The sequence below is a fragment of the Triturus cristatus genome, chromosome 4_2 (genome assembly GCF_964204655.1).
Source record: "Triturus cristatus chromosome 4_2, aTriCri1.1, whole genome shotgun sequence".
Lineage (NCBI taxonomy): Eukaryota > Metazoa > Chordata > Amphibia > Caudata > Salamandridae > Triturus > Triturus cristatus.
In genome coordinates, this window is record NC_140586.1 from 96255278 (window position 1) to 96276162 (window position 20885).

Below are 20885 nucleotides of genomic sequence, written 5' to 3' on the forward strand. Positions count from 1 at the left end.
GCACCTTTACCAGTCAGAACAATTTTGCCCACCTCAACCTGTCACTGCCAGACTCTGTGATGCTGCTATTCTTGGCAGTGCCACTGCCAGACTCTGAGATGCTGCTAGCCTTCACCATGCCACTGCCAGACTATGGGCTGCTGCTAATCTTGGCAGTGCCTGGCCCAGAAGAAGACGTTTGTGCACCTTTACCAGTCAGAACAATTTTGCCCACCTCAACCTGTCACTGCCAGACTCTGTGATGCTGCTATTCTTGGCAGTGCCACTGCCAGACTCTGAGATGCTGCTAGCCTTCACCATGCCACTGCCAGACTATGGGCTGCTGCTAATCTTGATAGTGCCTGGCCCAGAAGAAGACGTTTGTGCACCTTTACCAGTCAGAACAAATTTGCCCACCTCAACCTGTCACTGCCAGACTCTGTGATGCTGCTATTCTTGGCAGTGCCACTGCCAGACTCTGAGATGCTGCTAGCCTTCACCATGCCACTGCCAGACTATGGGCTGCTGCTAATCTTGGCAGTGCCTGGCCCAGAAGAAGACGTTTGTGCACCTTTACCAGTCAGAACAATTTTGCCCACCTCAACTTGTCACTGCCAGACTCTGTGATGCTGCTATTCTTGGCAGTGCCACTGCCAGACTCTGAGATGCTGCTAGCCTTCACCATGCCACTGCCAGACTATGGGCTGCTGCTAATCTTGGCAGTGCCTGGCCCAGAAGAAGACGTTTGTGCACCTTTACCAGTCAGAACAATTTTGCCCACCTCAACCTGTCACTGCCAGACTCTGTGATGCTGCTATTCTTGGCAGTGCCACTGCCAGACTCTGAGATGCTGCTAGCCTTCACCATGCCACTGCCAGACTATGGGCTGCTGCTAATCTTGGCAGTGCCTGGCCCAGAAGAAGACGTTTGTGCACCTTTACCAGTCAGAACAATTTTGCCCACCTCAACCTGTCACTGCCAGACTCTGTGATGCTGCTATTCTTGGCAGTGCCACTGCCAGACTCTGAGATGCTGCTAGCCTTCACCATTCCACTGCCAGACTATGGGCTGCTGCTAATCTTGGCAGTGCCTGGCCCAGAAGAAGACGTTTGTGCACCTTTACCAGTCAGAACAATTTTGCCCACCTCAACCTGTCACTGCCAGACTCTGTGATGCTGCTATTCTTGGCAGTGCCACTGCCAGACTCTGAGATGCTGCTAGCCTTCACCATGCCACTGCCAGACTATGGGCTGCTGCTAATCTTTGCAGTGCCTGGCCCAGAAGAAGACGTTTGTGCACCTTTACCAGTCAGAACAATTTTGCCCACCTCAACCTGTCACTGCCAGACTCTGTGATGCTGCTATTCTTGGCAGTGCCACTGCCAGACTCTGAGATGCTGCTAGCCTTCACCATGCCACTGCCAGACTATGGGCTGCTGCTAATCTTGGCAGTGCCTGGCCCAGAAGAAGACGTTTGTGCACCTTTACCAGTCAGAACAATTTTGCCCACCTCATCCTGTCACTGCCAGACTCTGTGATGCTGCTATTCTTGGCAGTGCCACTGCCAGACTCTGAGATGCTGCTAGCCTTCACCATGCCACTGTCAGACTATGGGCTGCTGCTAATCTTGGCAGTGCCTGGCCCAGAAGAAGACGTTTGTGCACCTTTACCAGTCAGAACAATTTTGCCCACCTCAACCTGTCACTGCCAGACTCTGTGATGCTGCTATTCTTGGCAGTGCCACTGCCAGACTCTGAGATGCTGCTAGCCTTCACCATGCCACTGTCAGACTATGGGCTGCTGCTAATCTTGGCAGTGCCTGGCCCAGAAGAAGACGTTTGTGCACCTTTACCAGTCAGAACAATTTTGCCCACCTCAACCTGTCACTGCCAGACTCTGTGATGCTGCTATTCTTGGCAGTGCCACTGCCAGACTCTGAGATGCTGCTAGCCTTCACCATGCCACTGCCAGACTATGGGCTGCTGCTAATCTTGGCAGTGCCTGGCCCAGAAGAAGACGTTTGTGCACCTTTACCAGTCAGAACAATTTTGCCCACCTCAACCTGGCACTGCCAGACTCTGTGATGCTGCTATTCTTGGCAGTGCCACTGCCAGACTCTGAGATGCTGCTAGCCTTCACCATGCCACTGCCAGACTATGGGCTGCTGCTAATCTTGGCCGTGCCTGGCCCAGAAGAAGACGTTTGTGCACCTTTACCAGTCAGAACAATTTTGCCCACCTCAACCTGTCACTGCCAGACTCTGTGATGCTGCTATTCTTGGCAGTGCCACTGCCAGACTCTGAGATGCTGCTAGCCTTCACCATGCCACTGCCAGACTATGGGCTGCTGCTAATCTTGGCAGTGCCTGGCCCAGAAGAAGACGTTTGTGCACCTTTACCAGTCAGAACAATTTTGCCCACCTCAACCTGCCACTGCCAGACTCTAGGATGCTGCTATTCTTGGCAGTGCCACTGCCAGACTCTGAGATGCTGCTAGCCTTCACCATGCCACTGCCAGACTATGGGCTGCTGCTAATCTTGGCAGTGCCTGGCCCAGAAGAAGACGTTTGTGCACCTTTACCAGTCAGAACAATTTTGCCCACCTCAACCTGTCACTGCCAGACTCTGTGATGCTGCTATTCTTGGCAGTGCCACTGCCAGACTCTGAGATGCTGCTAGCCTTCACCATGCCACTGCCAGACTATGGGCTGCTGCTAATCTTGGCAGTGCCTGGCCCAGAAGAAGACGTTTGTGCACCTTTACCAGTCAGAACAATTTTGCCCACCTCAACCTGTCACTGCCAGACTCTGTGATGCTGCTATTCTTGGCAGTACCACTGCCAGACTCCGAGATGCTGCTAGCCTTCACCATGCCACTGCCAGACTATGGGCTGCTGCTAATCTTGGCAGTGCCTGGCCCAGAAGAAGACGTTTGTGCACCTTTACCAGTCTGAACAATTTTGCCCACCTCAACCTGTCACTGCCAGACTCTTTGATGCTGCTATTCTTGGCAGTGCCACTGCCAGACTCTGAGATGCTGCTAGCCTTCACCATGCCACTGCCAGACTATGGGCTGCTGCTAATCTTGGCAGTGCCTGGCCCAGAAGAAGACGTTCGTGCACCTTTACCAGTCAGAACAATTTTGCCCAACTCAACCTGTCACTGCCAGACTCTGTGATGCTGCTATTCTTGGCAGTGCCACTGCCAGACTCTGAGATGCTGCTAGCCTTCACCATGCCACTGCCAGACTATGGGCTGCTGCTAATCTTGGCAGTGCCTGGCCCAGAAGAAGACGTCTGTGCACCTTTACCAGTCAGAACAATTTTGCCCACCTCAACCTGTCACTGCCAGACTCTGTGATGCTGCTATTCTTGGCAGTGCCACTGCCAGACTCTGAGATGCTGCTAGCCTTCACCATGCCACTGCCAGACTATGGGCTGCTGCTAATCTTGGCAGTGCCTGGCCCAGAAGAAGACGTTTGTGCACCTTTACCAGTCAGAACAATTTTGCCCACCTCAACCTGTCACTGCCAGACTCTGTGATGCTGCTATTCTTGGCAGTGCCACTGCCAGACTCTGAGATGCTGCTAGCCTTCACCATGCCACTGCCAGACTATGGGCTGCTGCAAATCTTGGCAGTGCCTGGCCCAGAAGAAGACGTTTGTGCACCTTTACCAGTCAGAACAATTTTACCCACCTCAACCTGTCACTGCCAGACTCTGTGATGCTGCTATTCTTGGAAGTGCCACTGCCAGACTCTGAGATGCTGCTAGCCTTCACCATGCCACTGCCAGACTATGGGCTGCTGCTAATCTTGGCAGTGCCTGGCCCAGAAGAAGACGTTTGTGCACCTTTACCAGTCAGAACAATTTTGCCCACCTCAACCTGTCACTGCCAGACTCTGTGATGCTGCTATTCTTGGCAGTGCCACTGCCAGACTCTGAGATGCTGCTAGCCTTCACCATGCCACTGCCAGACTATGGGCTGCTGCTAATCTTGGCAGTGCCTGGCCCAGAAGAAGACGTTTGTGCACCTTTACCAGTCAGAACAATTTTGCCCACCTCAACCTGTCACTGCCAGACTCTGTGATGCTGCTATTCTTGGCAGTGCCACTGCCAGACTCTGAGATGCTGCTAGCCTTCACCATGCCACTGCCAGACTATGGGCTGCTGCTAATCTTGGCAGTGCCTGGCCCAGAAGAAGACGTTTGTGCACCTTTACCAGTCAGAACAATTTTGCCCACCTCAACCTGTCACTGCCAGACTCTGTGATGCTGCTAATCTTGACAGTGCCACTGCCAGACTCTGAGATGCTGCTAGCCTTCACCATGCCACTGCCAGACTATGGGCTGCTGCTAATCTTGGCAGTGCCTGGCCCAGAAGAAGACGTTTGTGCACCTTTACCAGTCAGAACAATTTTGCCCACCTCAACCTGTCACTGCCAGACTCTGTGATGCTGCTATTCTTGGCAGTGCCACTGCCAGACTCTGAGATGCTGCTAGCCTTCACCATGCCACTGTCAGACTATGGGCTGCTGCTAATCTTGGCAGTGCCTGGCCCAGAAGAAGACGTTTGTGCACCTTTACCAGTCAGAACAATTTTGCCCACCTCAACCTGTCACTGCCAGACTCTGTGATGCTGCTATTCTTGGCAGTGCCACTGCCAGACTCTGAGATGCTGCTAGCCTTCACCATGCCACTGCCAGACTATGGGCTGCTGCTAATCTTGGCAGTGCCTGGCCCAGAAGAAGACGTTTGTGCACCTTTACCAGTCAGAACAATTTTGCCCACCTCAACCTGTCACTGCCAGACTCTGTGATGCTGCTATTCTTGGCAGTGCCACTGCCAGACTCTGAGATGCTGCTAGCCTTCACCATGCCACTGCCAGACTATGGGCTGCTGCTAATCTTGGCAGTGCCTGGCCCAGAAGAAGACGTTTGTGCACCTTTACCAGTCAGAACAATTTTGCCCACCTCAACCTGTCACTGCCAGACTCTGTGATGCTGCTATTCTTGGCAGTGCCACTGCCAGACTCTGAGATGCTGCTAGCCTTCACCATGCCACTGCCAGACTATGGGCTGCTGCTAATCTTGGCCGTGCCTGGCCCAGAAGAAGACGTTTGTTCACCTTTACCAGTCAGAACAATTTTGCCCACCTCAACCTGTCACTGCCAGACTCTGTGATGCTGCTATTCTTGGCAGTGCCACTGCCAGACTCTGAGATGCTGCTAGCCTTCACCATGCCACTGCCAGACTATGAGCTGCTGCTAATCTTGGCAGTGCCTGGCCCAGAAGAAGACGTTTGTGCACCTTTACCAGTCAGAACAATTTTGCCCACCTCAACCTGTCACTGCCAGACTCTGTGATGCTGCTATTCTTGGCAGTGCCACTGCCAGACTCTGAGATGCTGCTAGCCTTCACCATGCCACTGCCAGACTATGGGCTGCTGCTAATCTTGGCAGTGCCTGGCCCAGAAGAAGACGTTTGTGCACCTTTACCAGTCAGAACAATTTTGCCCACCTCAACCTGTCACTGCCAGACTCTGTGATGCTGCTATTCTTGGCAGTGCCACTGCCAGACTCTGAGATGCTGCTAGCCTTCACCATGCCACTGCCAGACTATGGGCTGCTGCTAATCTTGGCAGTGCCTGGCCCAGAAGAAGACGTTTGTGCACCTTTACCAGTCAGAACAATTTTGCCCACCTCAACCTGTCACTGCCAGACTCTGTGATGCTGCTATTCTTGGCAGTGCCACTGCCAGACTCTGAGATGCTGCTAGCCTTCACCATGCCACTGCCAGACTATGGGCTGCTGCTAATCTTGGCAGTGCCTGGCCCAGAAGAAGACGTTTGTGCACCTTTACCAGTCAGAACAATGTTACCCACCTCAACCTGCCACTGCCAAACTCTGAAGGATTCTGCTACATTCTGCACTGTCAGAAGCATTTTCCACACCTCAGCCTGCCACTGCCAGACCCTGAAGGATGCTGTTAATCTTGGCAGAACCACAGACTGAGATGCTGCTAGCCTTCACCATGCCACTGCCAGACTATGGGCTGCTGCTTATCTTGGCAGTGCCTGGCCCAGAAGAAGAAGTTTGTGCACCTTAACCAGTCAGAACAATGTTACCCACCTCAACCTGCCACTGCCAAACCCTGAAGGATGCTGCTACATTCTGCACTGCCTGGAGCATTTTCCACACCTCACCCTGCCACTGCCAGTCCCTGAAGGATGCTGCTATTTTTGGCAGTGCCACTGCCAGACCCTGAAGGATGCTGTTAATCTTGGCAGAACCACAGACTGAGATGCTGCTAGCCTTCACCATGCCACTGCCAGACTATGGGCTGCTGCTTATCTTGCCATTGCCTGGCCCATAAGAACTCTTTGGCACAAATGAACTTTCCACTGTCTGAACAAGGATCTACCATGCTGTTGCCTGGCAAAAAACAGGAGATGGCGCTTGTGTGAGTCTGCAGAATGCACTTGCACTTTATCAGGTATCAGCTCTGCACCCCATGCCTCGAACTGCTCTCTTCTGATGAGTACCACAAAGTACGAAACATACGTAATTTGCGTATGTAAAGAGATGTTCAGCATTGCTTTGGGAGAATTCAAACAAGTGTGAAAAAACATGAAGCATTGGCCTATATTGCCGTTATTCTGGGGGGGGGGCCTGACGTGAATATGCAAGCTGAAGAGAGCACCTTTCCCAAGAAGAACGCACTTCTTGAACCCCCAAATTGAACCCAGAATATTTTGGCCCGGCTTGCTCCACACCATGCGATATCAAGTGAGTGACAGTTTTCCTGACAGACCAACTTTGATTTCAGTGTACAAAATGTAAGTTATCTGATTAATGTGGGAGGTAAACATATAATCCATGAAATAGAAGTATATTTGTGAACGTTGTAGTCAGGCTACACGTAAGTTAATGGAGTTGGCAAAATTGGGCTACTTTTTGCTACTTTGGGCTACCGTTTCGTTGCTTTTGGGCTTGAAAGTTGTGAAAGAATCTGGCAACACTGGCTGTAGCTGCGACAAAAGATCCTATGGGAAATTGCAGGGGGAAAACGTGTTTTGGGACCCCCCTTTTTTCTCGCCCCCGCTTGACGAATCACTACGAAACTTTCAGGGTAGGAGCGGAGCGGAGCTGGCCAAAAGTTTGGAAAATTTCGCGACGATTCGTCAACCGGTGCCAGACTTATTGGGAATAGAATGTTGCGGATTTCCTATGGAAAATAGGTCCTAACTATAACTATCTACTGGCGACCGCCAGTAAATAATATTAGATATTAGATATTACATTACAACATATATATGTATATATATATATATATACGGCCAAAAGGCAGCACTGGTGGAATACTTACTTGGAACTTTATTTATAGATTCACCAGCAGGTGCATTTCGGCTTCCCACTTTTGTAACTATATATTCACTGACAAAACCATTGGCTATGGAGATTTTAATAGTTAGGAAATAGAATTAAGAAAAAATATAGAAATTCGCAGAAATAAACAAAGGCTTTAGGGACGCTATAGTTAGGCTCACAATTTATACACACAAACCATAGAAATTCAGCAGTTATAGTTCGAGTTATCAGAATAAACTATAACTCATGCCCTAAGGTAACTATAACTCGTGCCCCCGCCATGAACAGTTTTCTCAACAATAATTTTATTGCAAATGTTGTAGTGATATTATGAATTATGCCGTAGAAGATGTCATGAGTGAAGTAATATATGAAGTAATTAGCAATGCATAGCGAGACCATGAGTTATAGTTACCTTAGGGCACAAGTTATAGTTTCTCCAGATAACTCTCTTCTCTCTTTCTTAATCTGCTGAGATCCACTCTCTAAATGAAGGACTTCTTACCAGGTAGGTAAAATGCTGAATCTGGTTCTGCATGTCCATGTTCTCATTGCGTATGTAGAATTTCACTTGCAGGTTTCTCCCAGGTATGACCTCTGTTTGCGGGATACTGATGTGCAGATAGTTCTTAAAGATGCCGTGCCCTTTGTATGCTTTGGCCACCATGGACACAGATGCTTGACGGTCTTCTGGGAGGTTTTTGTCTGCGGTGTTTACCTGAAATAAAGAACACAGAGATCTCTATCTTCTGTGAATATATGTAATTGAAGGGTCTGATCTCGGATTGTAGGTCATTTCTGACTCTATTTTAAAATTATGCTAAGAGTGTCATTTAGAGAAGAAGGTTAACAAGGCATCAGCCAAAAATTGGAGAATGTTCCATCTACCATCCTCTCTATTGCCCAAACTCATTTAGAGTGCGGGTAATGATCCACCATCAGGAAAACCCAATTAGTAGACCAAACAGCAACTTCCAAGGGTCAGCTCTATTAAGCATGACCCGTTCAATGCCATTGTTGCTTGGCCAACAATCTCAACCATGGCAGTCCCAGACCAAAAAGACAAGTCCACTGTATCATTGGCGAAAGCTCATAAAGTATGGGGCACATCAGTTATTCACATGATAGACCCCCCTCTATGTAGGTCTGTCTTGGTAAATAACTTGATGTATGTCATGTTTTTCCCTTGAAGCAGCTCCTGCCATGAACAAAGGAAATATGTCTCCCAAATGGCCAGACAACTGGATTACTTTAAAAGTGGTGGGCCGGCTGTTGCTGGGGTTACAGCAATGCTGTGTTTATTACACCAATCATATGGTGGTCAATCCACCAAATTTAAAAATAACGCCATGGTCTTCTTTATGTTATTTCAGTTTTCATTATTGCAACCTAAAAGATAAATTTGTAATTACACTTGACTCTATTAAAATGGTGTAATGGAAAACTCTCCATATCTGGATGGATCTGTTTAGGTTTTTTTCCCAATGAGTGACAGTAGTGGAATAGTAATTGCAAATTTTGAGTCAACAGTGGGACCAAAGGAGCTTGTTCCTTCATAGGCCCTACTAAGACTGTCCTGGCCAGGAAACTGGTATTTAACAGCTATTTTAATTATTGCATATTCTGAGTTCACCACTGTAGAAAGGGGCATAATATATGGAGTTTGGTGCTTACTGTACCAATATATGGGTGTGTGGGAAAATTGCATGGGCATAGTGTTAGCAGCAAAAACTATCACTGCACAACTTCAGATCTTTATCGCTACAGTGGTATCACCCGAGCTGTTTCTGAGAAGATCTAGAACTATATGACTCTACCTGAATTAATCAGATCATCTGTCCAACTCTTACACTGGGCAGTTTCCTGATCTGATGCACGAAGACAACACCCTAAATTCAAGAAACACCAGAATTGTATATAGTCCCTATGATCTGTTTGCTTCATCTGTAGACGGTCTTGTAACCACGATCTTTACTCAAGAAATCTGATAACCACTCAGGTTGAGTGGTATCTGTGGGTGAGGGAAAATTATACACCTACATTTCCAGCCATTAAAATCATGAGGATTGGACTGCGAGTGCAGCCCAGCATTGGCCTCCAACCTCTGCCCATGCCTCTCTTAGAGCATGAGGGAAATATGGAATGCTTCTGCTGTCTGGCATTATCTTCTTCTGCTACCTGACACCGTCCCCACCCAAAGAAGACCCTTCCCTAGTCCCATTTAATACATGGTCAATGAAGGTTGTAAATGGGAGCCGATTTGCCCTCTCAATCGGGGCTCCATATTTGGACTCTGCAATTTCGTGTCCTCATGTTAGCAACTCAGAATAGCCCAATTTAGGGGCAGGAATAACAGCCATCCAGTATTCCCACATCTAAATCTAATTCACTTGTATTCGGGGCCTTCAGTGCCTTGAAACTGCTGTAGAGAATCTATAAGTTGTGCAGTGCTTTAAAAACAACACAAAAAAACAAATCTTGTGACTGAAATATAACACTAGACATTGTGCTTCTCCTGCAAGGCATCTTCCATATATTCACATGTGTAGAGTCACACTATTCCCTAGCATCAGCAACTCTGGGTTATAACTCACTCCAGCCCATGAACCCTGTATAGCTGCCTCCGCTGGAGGTAAAGGTCAGCAATCCTTTATTTGCTGCATAATTTCCCTGGGGTACCTACTGTGATTGGTAGCTGAGAGGAATCTGGCATTGTGTTGAGATTTAGTGCTGCGGTCCCATCGTCTTGTGTTATGAGGGAGTACCCTGGTGGAGTAGCTGTCTTCAGCTGGACAGATGCAGCCGGAGAGCCGTCTGGATGCATCACCGATACCTGACAATAGAAAGCGAGTCACTTAGACACTAAGAAGAGTGCAGTTTGAGCCATTCAGAATAGTTACCCTTGCAACAGGAACTAAAAGCAGTTTATGGAACCCAAGTGACTGTGCGTTCTGACATCATTGTGCGTAAAGCTTCATCATCATCTTTTATGGCATAGAATACAGAGAAAACTAAAAAGGATTTGATTACCCATCATGAGATGTTCAGTAAGAACTTTAGATGTTTCTTGACTTCCAAAGTGTGCCCTGCTGACCCGCTCAGTCTCATACGCATCATTAAAATGAGGGGCACATAGACAGCAGTTCTATCAGTGCTTTAAATAGGAAGGTACTGACCGGTACTGGGTACCTGCACTTCTTTAATTTGAAAGGGAGAGTGCCTGCACTTCTCAGCACTGCTGCAATGCATTTAATGGGAGAGTACCAACACTTCTCAGGAGCAAACTGGTACTGTGGATATTGAGTTCCAGTACTTCACTATTTCCAGTTAAAGCAATGCTGACTACTTTCCAACTTCTTTTCAGTGGGGGATTCTAATTACTGAATCTGAAGGTATTTGCAAGATTTTACTAATGATTTTGTTTTTTATATCTTGGTAATTAATTCACATTTTACAAAGATACATCTGTGTGAAAAAACACAATTATTTTCACTATCGGACGGCACAGTAGCAGAAAATGTTGCTGTACAGGGAGCTATGTAAAATATTCGCTGTAGAGAATTTTCAATGTGAACATTGGCATAGTACTACGCTTCGCTCACGGAGCATGCGTAGTGTGCACTACTACGCACTACACAAAATGCACGTAGCACAGTGCAAAAACTGACTGTGCTACAACACGTAGCATAGCAGCAATATCAACAATACCCACAAATGCTTTGATAAAGCAATTTTACATGATAAAAAGCATATAACCAATTCACAAAAGTGAACTGTGAATGAAAATATTAGGCAATGAGAGAGGTGATGATTTTCGGGTCCCCCTAACCCCAAAAGCATTGAAACCCTTTCATGAAGCTTTTGCATTTGACTCATGAGGAACATCTAGTAACGACGAGTGGAACTGCAGCTTGATGTAACAATAATTTCAATGCTTTTGCATTTGACTCGTGAGGGACATCTAGTAACGACTAGTTGAACTGCAGCTCTTTGTAGAATTATTTTGATATTGGATACTATAATATTCACTGCCCACTGCTAATCTTGTCCCATAATGCTTTGCAGGGCCTTTGGTTGGGATTGTATTTTTGCCAATAACTGTGCTTGGAGTGGTCCTCAGAGGATGGGACCACCACCGAATCGTTCAAGAAGATGTGCTTTTCGTTTTCAAGGCATCTGCTTGGTTCTCTCCCTAGGTTAGGGAGGATATCAAAATCATCACTTCTCTCACTGCTTGCTAATTTATCATTTTCACTTTTATTGCTCAGAGCAGAGAAGCACACAGTGCTATCAGCTACGCACTATGCAGTTTGAGGAGGAGCTGAACGTAGATCAAAGTGTACTCCGCGTAGCTACGTGCAGTGCTACTACGCAAACTACGCCCAGGGTTAGCCAAAATGTTTTTTTTGTTCCCATCTTAGCTCAGAGGAGCAACTAGAGCCAAATTTCAAGGGGGGTGGGGGGCTAATAAAAATGTCGGAGGCAAATTCTTCCAGCAATAAACGGAGTGGAGATGCAGGGGCTCTAAGAAGGGGTGAAAACACAACAAAGCCTCGTTAACAAGTAAATGGTCTTTTAAAGACCTGTGAAGTACTCGGGTGTGGCTAAGATGGTCGCCAGCCCGGGAAGCTGTCTCAGCCCAGGCTGACATACACGACGGGGGGGGGGGGTCTGTGGCCCTTGAGCTCAATGGGTGTTGCGCACCTGTCTCAGCTTATCGAAAAGAAGCCATTTTCCTTGCTATTTTTGTTTGCAGAGAGTCTGTCAAAAAATTGCTGCAAAAATCTTTAAGATATATAAATGTCATTTGGGTAAATATCTGCTTTCCTGTTGAGCTTGATCCCATCCTTGACCAATATGGCCATCATTACAAGTGGACTGTTCCCGTAATTTCCATTCCTCAGAGTTATGTCTATTGGACATCTCATAGTTGTGAAGGGGGGGTGGCAATAACGGTTGTTACAGCAAATGGAAGGGATCAAAATGCCATTGACGATTCTTACGATGGAGACTAGAAGATTGAGGTTCTGTTGAGACTTTATAGAGACTGTTTCTTCTACAGTTCATATACTTTATGAAATCTGATGCTGTTTATTTGAAATACAGTATATATATTTTTTTGATTTTGCACGGATGCCCTTTTTTTTCACCATCTGCACTAAGCACCGCCTTGTTTATTCTGAACATATCTCAAATATATAATGGATTCTTGTGGCAACTTAAAGTATGAAAAATCCATTTATGTCTCTTTTTGCTGCAATAATTGATTCTAGAGATAATTTACGATACCCTAACATTTTATTGATATATCACATGATAGCCCTGCATTGATCCTAACATATTGAAATTAATTGCCCACTAGAAATGAAGGCCTAACAAGGGGTCCATTGAGAGAGAATGGGTGGAATTTCTGTCCTGAAGAAATTCTTGCTAACACTAGAAAAATCTTTCCCAGTATGCAAATAGCAATGGGTAAAGTTGGGGAAATTCTCATCCATGTGCACAAAATTCCCCCTCCTTGACAGTTATTTAAAAGGTTGTCACTGATATGAATGTTTCCATACATTTTCTCACTTTTAGGAAAGTTGATCTTTTGTGTTGATAATGAACTTTTAACATTTTTTTTGCAAAAATTGAAACTTTTTGAAAAATAAATTAAAATGTCTGCCAATTTTCAGGAAACAATGCTAACTTTTCTAACATGTCAAAAGAGCTTTTACCATTTACAAAAATTAAAACAATAAACAAGGTTTGTTTCTAACACATGCAGAACTAATTTGTATTTCTTTTGACAAATCATCACTATGACTTTTTTTAAAGGCTTGCTTTTTTATACAAATAGATTGAACATTAAGACCGTTATTTTTAAAGAATTAGAACTCAGTCACAAGTTTTTATTAAATTTTTCATTTGTATAACTTAAAAAAATGATGTCATGTTTGTTAGTGAATATGATAACCATTAGTGAAACAATGTCATCGTTTTAAACAGTGAAACATATGTTTAACAAGTTTTAAACTTTTTTTTTCAAATTACAAATGTTATTGCTCCAGCATATGTTCCTCACCTGAGCAATGTTCTGAGAATTAATTCTGCAAAATATGCTACCCTGGAACAGCTTTTTAAAATGTCTTTTATTTATTCACTCATTTTAAAACATAAAGGGCCTTATGTAGGTAGCCTACCATTTACCACTTCATAAATACCGAATTTTACCGATTCAGTATTTATGAAGTGGTAAATGCTATGTAGGTAATTAGTCGGTAAAAATTACCGATTCGGTATTGGTCGGTAATTAAGAATCGGTATTTACCGATTCGGTAATGGTAACTGGCTTCCCATTGATTCCTATGGGCCAGGAGGCCCATAGGAATCAATGGGAAGCCAGTTACCATTACCGAATCGGTAAATACCGATTCGGTAATGGGGGGAGCACAATCAAGGGTGGCAGGGTGTCACAGTGACACCCTGTTGCACCCCTGAATTCCTGCATGTGTGCACATGTGGCACACATACATGCCCTAAGGGCATGTATGTCTGCCACATTGCACACTTCTAAGGGCCAAATAATGTTTTTTCTAAGACATTCGTCATTTACCACCAACTTTAAGTTGGTGGTAAATAACGAATCCACACTACACCCACACACTCCCCCTACATCTCATTTCAGGATTCGGTATTTACCGAATCGGTAAAATTACCGATTCGGTAATTTTACCGATTCGGTAAATTACCGAATCCTGAAATGTCCCCCCTACATACCAAAAGCCTGAATACCGGTCGGTAACGTGATTTTTACCGAAAATCGGCCGTTACCGACCGGTATTGGGCTTCCTACATGAGGCCCAAAATGAATAAAACATGGAAAAATCCTCTGACAAAAACATGAATCTGCCACTGGCTCTGAAGATTTCCAGAATGTTCAGCACTAAGAATACTATTTCAGTTCTGTGACAAATCTTTTCACCATATTTGAATAGCTTCTACTTTGCTTATTCACTTGAATTATTTTTCCTTGTTTTGAATATAAAAAATCTAACGTAAGCATGCTAGTAGTTTTGTAAAGTCATGCTCTTCCCTCTCAAACTATTGGTTCAGTTTGATTGGTGACATCAGGTACCAATAGATGTCTTATTTTCTTCTGAACTAAACATCACTGCATCCAGGTATTAAGACTGGATGCATTCCAAGGCTACTGGTCAAAACTAGTTGAAGTAGTTGGCAAATAACATTAGCAACACCTTGTCTTGGAGAGTCAGGTCATCACAAACCAAACTTTGCTGCTCCCACTGGACCTTCTTGGGCTAATTGTGAGCTGAGGAAGCATTTGCCCATTGAGAAAGTGACGGTACTGAAACACCTCCCTCCATCACCCACCTCCGATGTGAGTGGCAAACTTCATGAAATAACCCTTGCACAACTCATTCCCTTTCACCATTTCCCTCCATTAGATCTATGTTCAGTGGCACGCACCTGGCAAAGTAACAAATGGAGTGTGGAATTTTTTGATATTCTCATGTATTACTTGATCATGAACCTTAGGTAGCATATATCTAACATTTTCAAGTGTTGTAGAAGATGTTTACATTTCCTGGTTAGATAACATTGACCTTTTAACATTTGAAGTTTAAAGCAGCATTTGAATTTCAGACTCAAATTCACCAGGATCAGTACAGATTTCATTTGTGTTTGACCTCAGTAGGCACCTTTTTCTTTCAAGGTGTTGGTATGTATTGACCAGGATATCATTGGCAAAGGCATGTCTGAGATATTCCCTCCATCTTTAACCCATCTGTTTCCAATGCATGAGGACACCTAACTGATTGTTGTTTGTGTGAGAGAGGCAACCCACTAGCTGTCTAAGAGTCACAACAGTGTCAATTGAGCTAATGAGCATGCCCGAAAAAATAAAAAATAAAATGGGACCTAATTGGAGAAAAGGTAGGCCCTTCTGTAAATCTAACAGCTAGTTAGATTATTATTCTGTGTAGGCTTGACTGGTGAAACTGGGATAAAGTGATGAAGCTACTCATTCAATTCTAACCCAGCTAGAAGTATCCTGAAGTTCACCCCCTGGTACAAGATGGCCTGGCAGATTGTACCCATGTTGTAAGGGCCCCTTCAAAGTTTGTTACCTGGGAGATGGAACACAAAGTATGTATTAACGGACACTCTTCTTGTTTGATATCAGTTGTGTCAGATTGAATCATTTAACACATACTTTTGTGCGTTTTTGCTTTTTGGCAGCTGAGTGAGTAAAGAGAATGTTGTAATCAAGCCAGAATCCAGAAAGTAGTTTCATGTAGGTTTATTGAGGTTGGTTACAAGATCAGAAATACAGCCATCATTAGCCAGAGTTAAGCCCCACCAGGAGCAGCCTTCCAGGTGCTCAGCCCTTCTCCAACTGTCCATTCCCACTCCCAACATTCCATCCAGCATCACACTGTGAGCATTCCATTGGCACATCTTAACCATACCAGACCAGGATACTACATATCCCCCTTTGTTCCAACAAAAACAAAAAGGAACGCCAAAATCTAGAATGACAAGAGAGAAAAAGAACAGAATCTAGACACAGAAACGAGAAGACCAGAAAGCACGAGAAAACAGAGGAAGAATATACTGAGAGAAGACGAGAGAGAATAACGCAAATAAACCCATCTTCCCTTCCAAGGAATACAACCGAACAAAAACACCAAAAAGATAAAATATAATGAAAAAAACATAAGAAAGGAAAACGTAAAACACACATCTTCCCTTCCAAAGAATAAAATAAGAAAACATCCATTAGTGACTGTCCCCTGCATAACCACTGGCCAGGTAGAAATACAAGAACACAGCTCACATCAGGAGAAAACAAGACGACAGAGAAAAAGCGGATACCTAATGCTCACTCTTCCCTGACGACAGCAAGAAAAAGAAATTACAATGAATAGAATACAACAGGGCTACAGCGTAAAACTAAACTAAGACAATTGAAACGCCCAGAGTAACATGACCCATGCACTGTGGCAACTTACACCACACACCCACCAAGGGTAACAACATATGATTATGCATGGGCAACCTCGAGTGGAGGTAAATGTGCACTACTAAAAACAAAACAATTCCCAACACTAAACAACTTAAGAGAAGTAAAACGTGCACTACAGTGAAGGGAATAACAAATGATATGATGTCCACCTACGGACGCACCTCGAAAACATTATGCACCAGATAATGGGGAAAGACCCCAAAACACACCACCGGAGAGGTCAAGAATTTGTGCATTAGAACACGGGACACACGTCCGTGCGACACACCTCAACTGGAGGTCAACTGATATACACATGAACTAGGGACATAACCCTAAAACACACCTCGCAGAGAGGTCCTTAAATTAGCATATGCAAGTGGGACAGTAGTCCACACAAAACATTGTATACATTAGACACTGTACACTCTAACACTTGTGAAAACAACAGACCACGTATGGGGAAACCAACATTGTGCACAAGTGAAAATAAAACAAATTTTGCAGAATACAAGCTCAAAAATATTATGCACTAGTGAACATACAACAGAACGTGCACTATACAAGCTTAAAAATGTTGTGCACTGATCAGGAAACAAAGAACCTGATAAAACAAACCAAACCAAAGCTGTAAACTGGTTAAATGCAAACATTGAATGGTGACCATAGTAACGTCACTAAATGGCACCGTAAGACAAAGCAGTCAAGATATACCCAACAAAGTTACACACATTTTTTTTTTTAAACGAATTATACACCCCTCTGAAAAAAAAATAATGTCACCTCCAAAGCAAACAAAACAACATTGTAAGATAAAATTTCTCGAACTTGTGCTCCGTCAAACTTTCGTCAAGCATCTAACTTGTAATTTCCATGTTGCAGTCAGGTGAGAAATGTTGAAGCAGCGTGCGTCCCCTGATCGTGCTCAATCCTACGACGTTGTTCTTGACAAAATAAAGCTTCAATTAACTTTATTTAAACAGTGCTTGGCGGAACTGATATTGTGGCTGGCCAGAAAACACTTCATTCACGCAAATGAGGCAGAAGATTCCAAGATGGCGGCACGCTTTTTCACACTGTGCCGGGTGCCACCCGGTATCAGCGTGCACCAAAACGACACAATGCAGCATGAACAGTCCGAACCAGAGGTGACGTGGGGACTGTGAAGAAAACAGCGCGGGACGAGAAGAATGGACAGGTAAGCGCGTGCTTAGCATGACTCGTGCGCGCCCACTTTGAATGACCGTGATGGCGGTTGAACTGCCACTTGATGAGGGTGGAACTGGGGGCCACAGTACAAACAAAGATGAACTCACCCCAGTAGTCACCAACATAGGCACATCTCAATTGGTTGAAAAACACGAAAGCACACCCCCACCACTCTGTCCCTGTGTAAAAATGTTCGCGCAGGTAGTAAATATGCCAGTCCTTTGCATATAGATCAGCACGAAACTTGAACTTTCCCAAACCAGCAACGCTGTTAAAATGCACAACAATCGTGATCCCCATGTGGGAAGACAATAGGGAGGGCAAACTTGTATAAAAGACGACAGTCTCTTCTCTCTTTCTGTGTGGTGAAAGAGTCGGCACACTACACCTCTTGTTCTTTGAATATTGAGACACCGCAGAGGCAACAGGAGCAGTTCTTGAGTTTTTTTTTTTTTTTTTAAATGCCATAGGCTGTCAACAAACTCCAAAACATGACGCTGGGTCATATAAAGATTACGTAGAAACAGTGTCTTATCTTGTTGCGCACATTTTGTTTGTGTGGTCTCTGGAAAGGACAGGTGCTAAATCAAAACGTTGTAAAGAGTCAGACTTATCCGAGTCAGACGTCGGGCTTACTCTCCCTTGAGAGCACAGAGGGCACAGCACTTGACCAAGGCGTTGGGCTTACCCTCTCCTGAGGGCACAGCAGAGGCTTACCCTCTCTTGACAGCAAACAGAGACTTAAACTGTAGGAAAAACAGGAACTGGCACTGGAGCGTGGAGGGCGACCGTTGTAAGGGTCACTGGTGGGGCAGTGGTGTGCCAGTTAGTTGAATAATAGCAGGTGTAGTTGCTTGAGTTGCTTTAGCTTGATAGTAGGTACTGCAGACTTGAAGTAGACTTGACGTTGAAGGTTACAGAGGTAGCAGACGCAGGTTCTTTAGTTCAAATCGTCGCCATAAAATTGTAGTAATGAAGCCAGGATCCAGAAAGTAGTTTCATGTAGGTTTATTGAGGTTGGTTACAAGATCAGAAACACAGCCATCATTAGCCAGAGTTAAGCCCCACCAGGAGCAGCCTTCCAGGTGCTCAGCCCTTCTCCAACTGTCCATTCCCACTCCCAACATTCCATCCAGCATCACACTGTGAGCATTCCATTGGCACATCTTAACCATACCAGACCAGGATACTACATAGAAATACATCAAAATGGGAACTGAAATGCCCCAGTCTGTGTGATGGGAGCAAGGAATATCAAAATCATGACAAAGTGCAGAAGGTTGTGGTCACTGAGGTAGAACCCATAGGCTAACGTTCCTGAAAGGCACTGCCAATCCCATGGCTCTAACTCCCACGACCAGCAGCAACATCAGTGTTCTAGATGATATGGAGAGGTTTAATGACTTTCAGGAGAACCCCCAGTCTTATGGTTTGTTCTGTGCGATGTAAAGTTGTCACCTAATAAAACATGGGCACACAATCTCTTAAAGTATCATCACCAAGTGGTTGGTAACACTTCAGGGGGCATGTCAAGGAACAAACAGATTCTTCTTACTTTTGTTCAAAAAAGGACATATGGACAAAACGATGATCAGAAGGCACTAACAACTATAATATAATCCCCACATCAAGAAGACAGTTTTGGGGGAGCTATACAACATGGCTGCCCTCATGCACTATCTTGAGCTCCTGTGATCCCTGCACCTTCATCCAACACAATCTTGCCTTCAATGGTTCCCATGTCTTCCTGCCTGTAATGGAAAATGCAGCTCAGACGCTAGTGCTAGTGGGGCTGCTCTGACTGTCTGATATTGACTGAGTCCGCAGCACATATAGCCGGCCTCAGATTGAGGTCGACCCACCCGAGCAAAATGGCGGCCTGAAGTGGACTTGCCCCGGCGCTGACTAAGCATCCCAGAGGTGCTTCATGGGTGGGCTGTGATCCCATGGGCTGAGTGGCATGGGGGTTGTGCCCTAGTGGGAGTGGAACTCCCCACCGGAGCCTTGAGAGAAGTGAGTGCAGAGTCGCAAGACAGCCGACATCTGGCAGTAAGGACATTGACACCATTAGAGTCCTGAACCGCGGTGCCGACCTGGGAGGCCCGGGATCCATTAAAGAAATAGGAGTGCTGACTCGATAGTGGTGCCTGAAGTCTCTGAGAGAAGGACAGAGAAGTCTGATGGCAGACTGGTGTAGAAGTTGTCCTGGATAGCAGAAGCTGCTGCGGAGAAGAGGAGAGGGACAGACTGCCCAATTCTTGCCCTACTGCCTGTGCCACCAGTTGAAGGTGTGGCCACTAGGTTGAGGCCTGGGGTGACAACATGGAGTGTGTGGCACAGCTGAGGACTGTACATCTGGTAGCAGCCCAGTTATCCCTGCTTACTTGTGGTCCAGCAGGGAGCTGCGGTTGGAACCGTCCTACCAGAAAGACTCTGGGCATGTGATCGTCAGTGAGTACCACCTGCCCTTTAGCCCTGCCTTAGACAACTGCCCTAGAGCCTAGGTCAGTATCTTGAGGATCACCCATCCCCTTTGGTTTTGCTTTGTTTGCCCTAAGTTGGCAGAGTATGCCCAGACGTGGGTCCCTTGCTCACTTTGCCACTGGATTCAAGCTAGCCTTGCTGATGACAGCTGATTAGCCAGAAACCGGTCCCAGGATGCTTGTTTCCGGTCCAGGGAAGACATGGCTTGGCAGTTCGGGCTGGACTGTTCCCATGAGGCACAGGGTCATGCTGATTTGCAAATGGCCATGTCTGAACTGGGGTGGCGGAGTGAGCTAAAGAATGATGATGGATTAAACCCAGATCACTTGACTGGGGGTGAGTGCTTGCAATGTTCATCACTCCGTCCATCATCCCCTTTGGTTTTGCTTTGTTCACCCTAAGTTGGCAGGGTATGCCCAGACGTGGGTACCTTGCTCACTTTGCCACTGGATTCAAGATAACCTGGCTAATGACGGCTGATTAGCCAGAAACCAGTCCCAGGATGCTTGTTTCCGGTCCAGGGAAGACATGGCTTGGCAGTTTGGGCTGGACTATTCCCATGAGGCACAGGGTCAGACTGATTTGCATATGGCCATGTCTGAATTGGGGTGGCGGAGTGAGCTAATGTATGATGATGGATTAAACCCAGATCAGTTGACGGGGGTGAGTGCTTGCAATGTTCAACACTCCGTCCATCATCCCCTTTGGTTTTGCTTTGAGACCCTTGACCCCACAGCAACAAGGGCATTCTGCTGCAGCCTAGAGACCTAAATGTGGTGGCACTTGCTCCTCTCTCTAGCCCTGCTTGGCTGCCACATTGGATGTTAGAGCATTGAC

At 45.7% G+C, this 20885-nt stretch overlaps 1 protein-coding gene across 2 annotated transcripts in view; it reads right to left on the reverse strand.

Moving 5' to 3' along the window:
• LOC146833084 (complement C3-like) overlaps positions 1 to 20885 on the reverse strand; it is a 595871-nt gene that overhangs the window by 394249 nt on the left and 180737 nt on the right. For both annotated transcript variants that reach the window (XM_085600722.1, XM_085600721.1), the window contains exons 11-12: positions 10026 to 10175; positions 7848 to 8060 (exon numbers count right to left, since the gene is read on the reverse strand). In XM_085600722.1, the coding sequence (XP_085456848.1) occupies positions 7848 to 8060; positions 10026 to 10175 (363 nt within the window). The remainder of the gene's footprint in view (positions 1 to 7847; positions 8061 to 10025; positions 10176 to 20885) is intronic.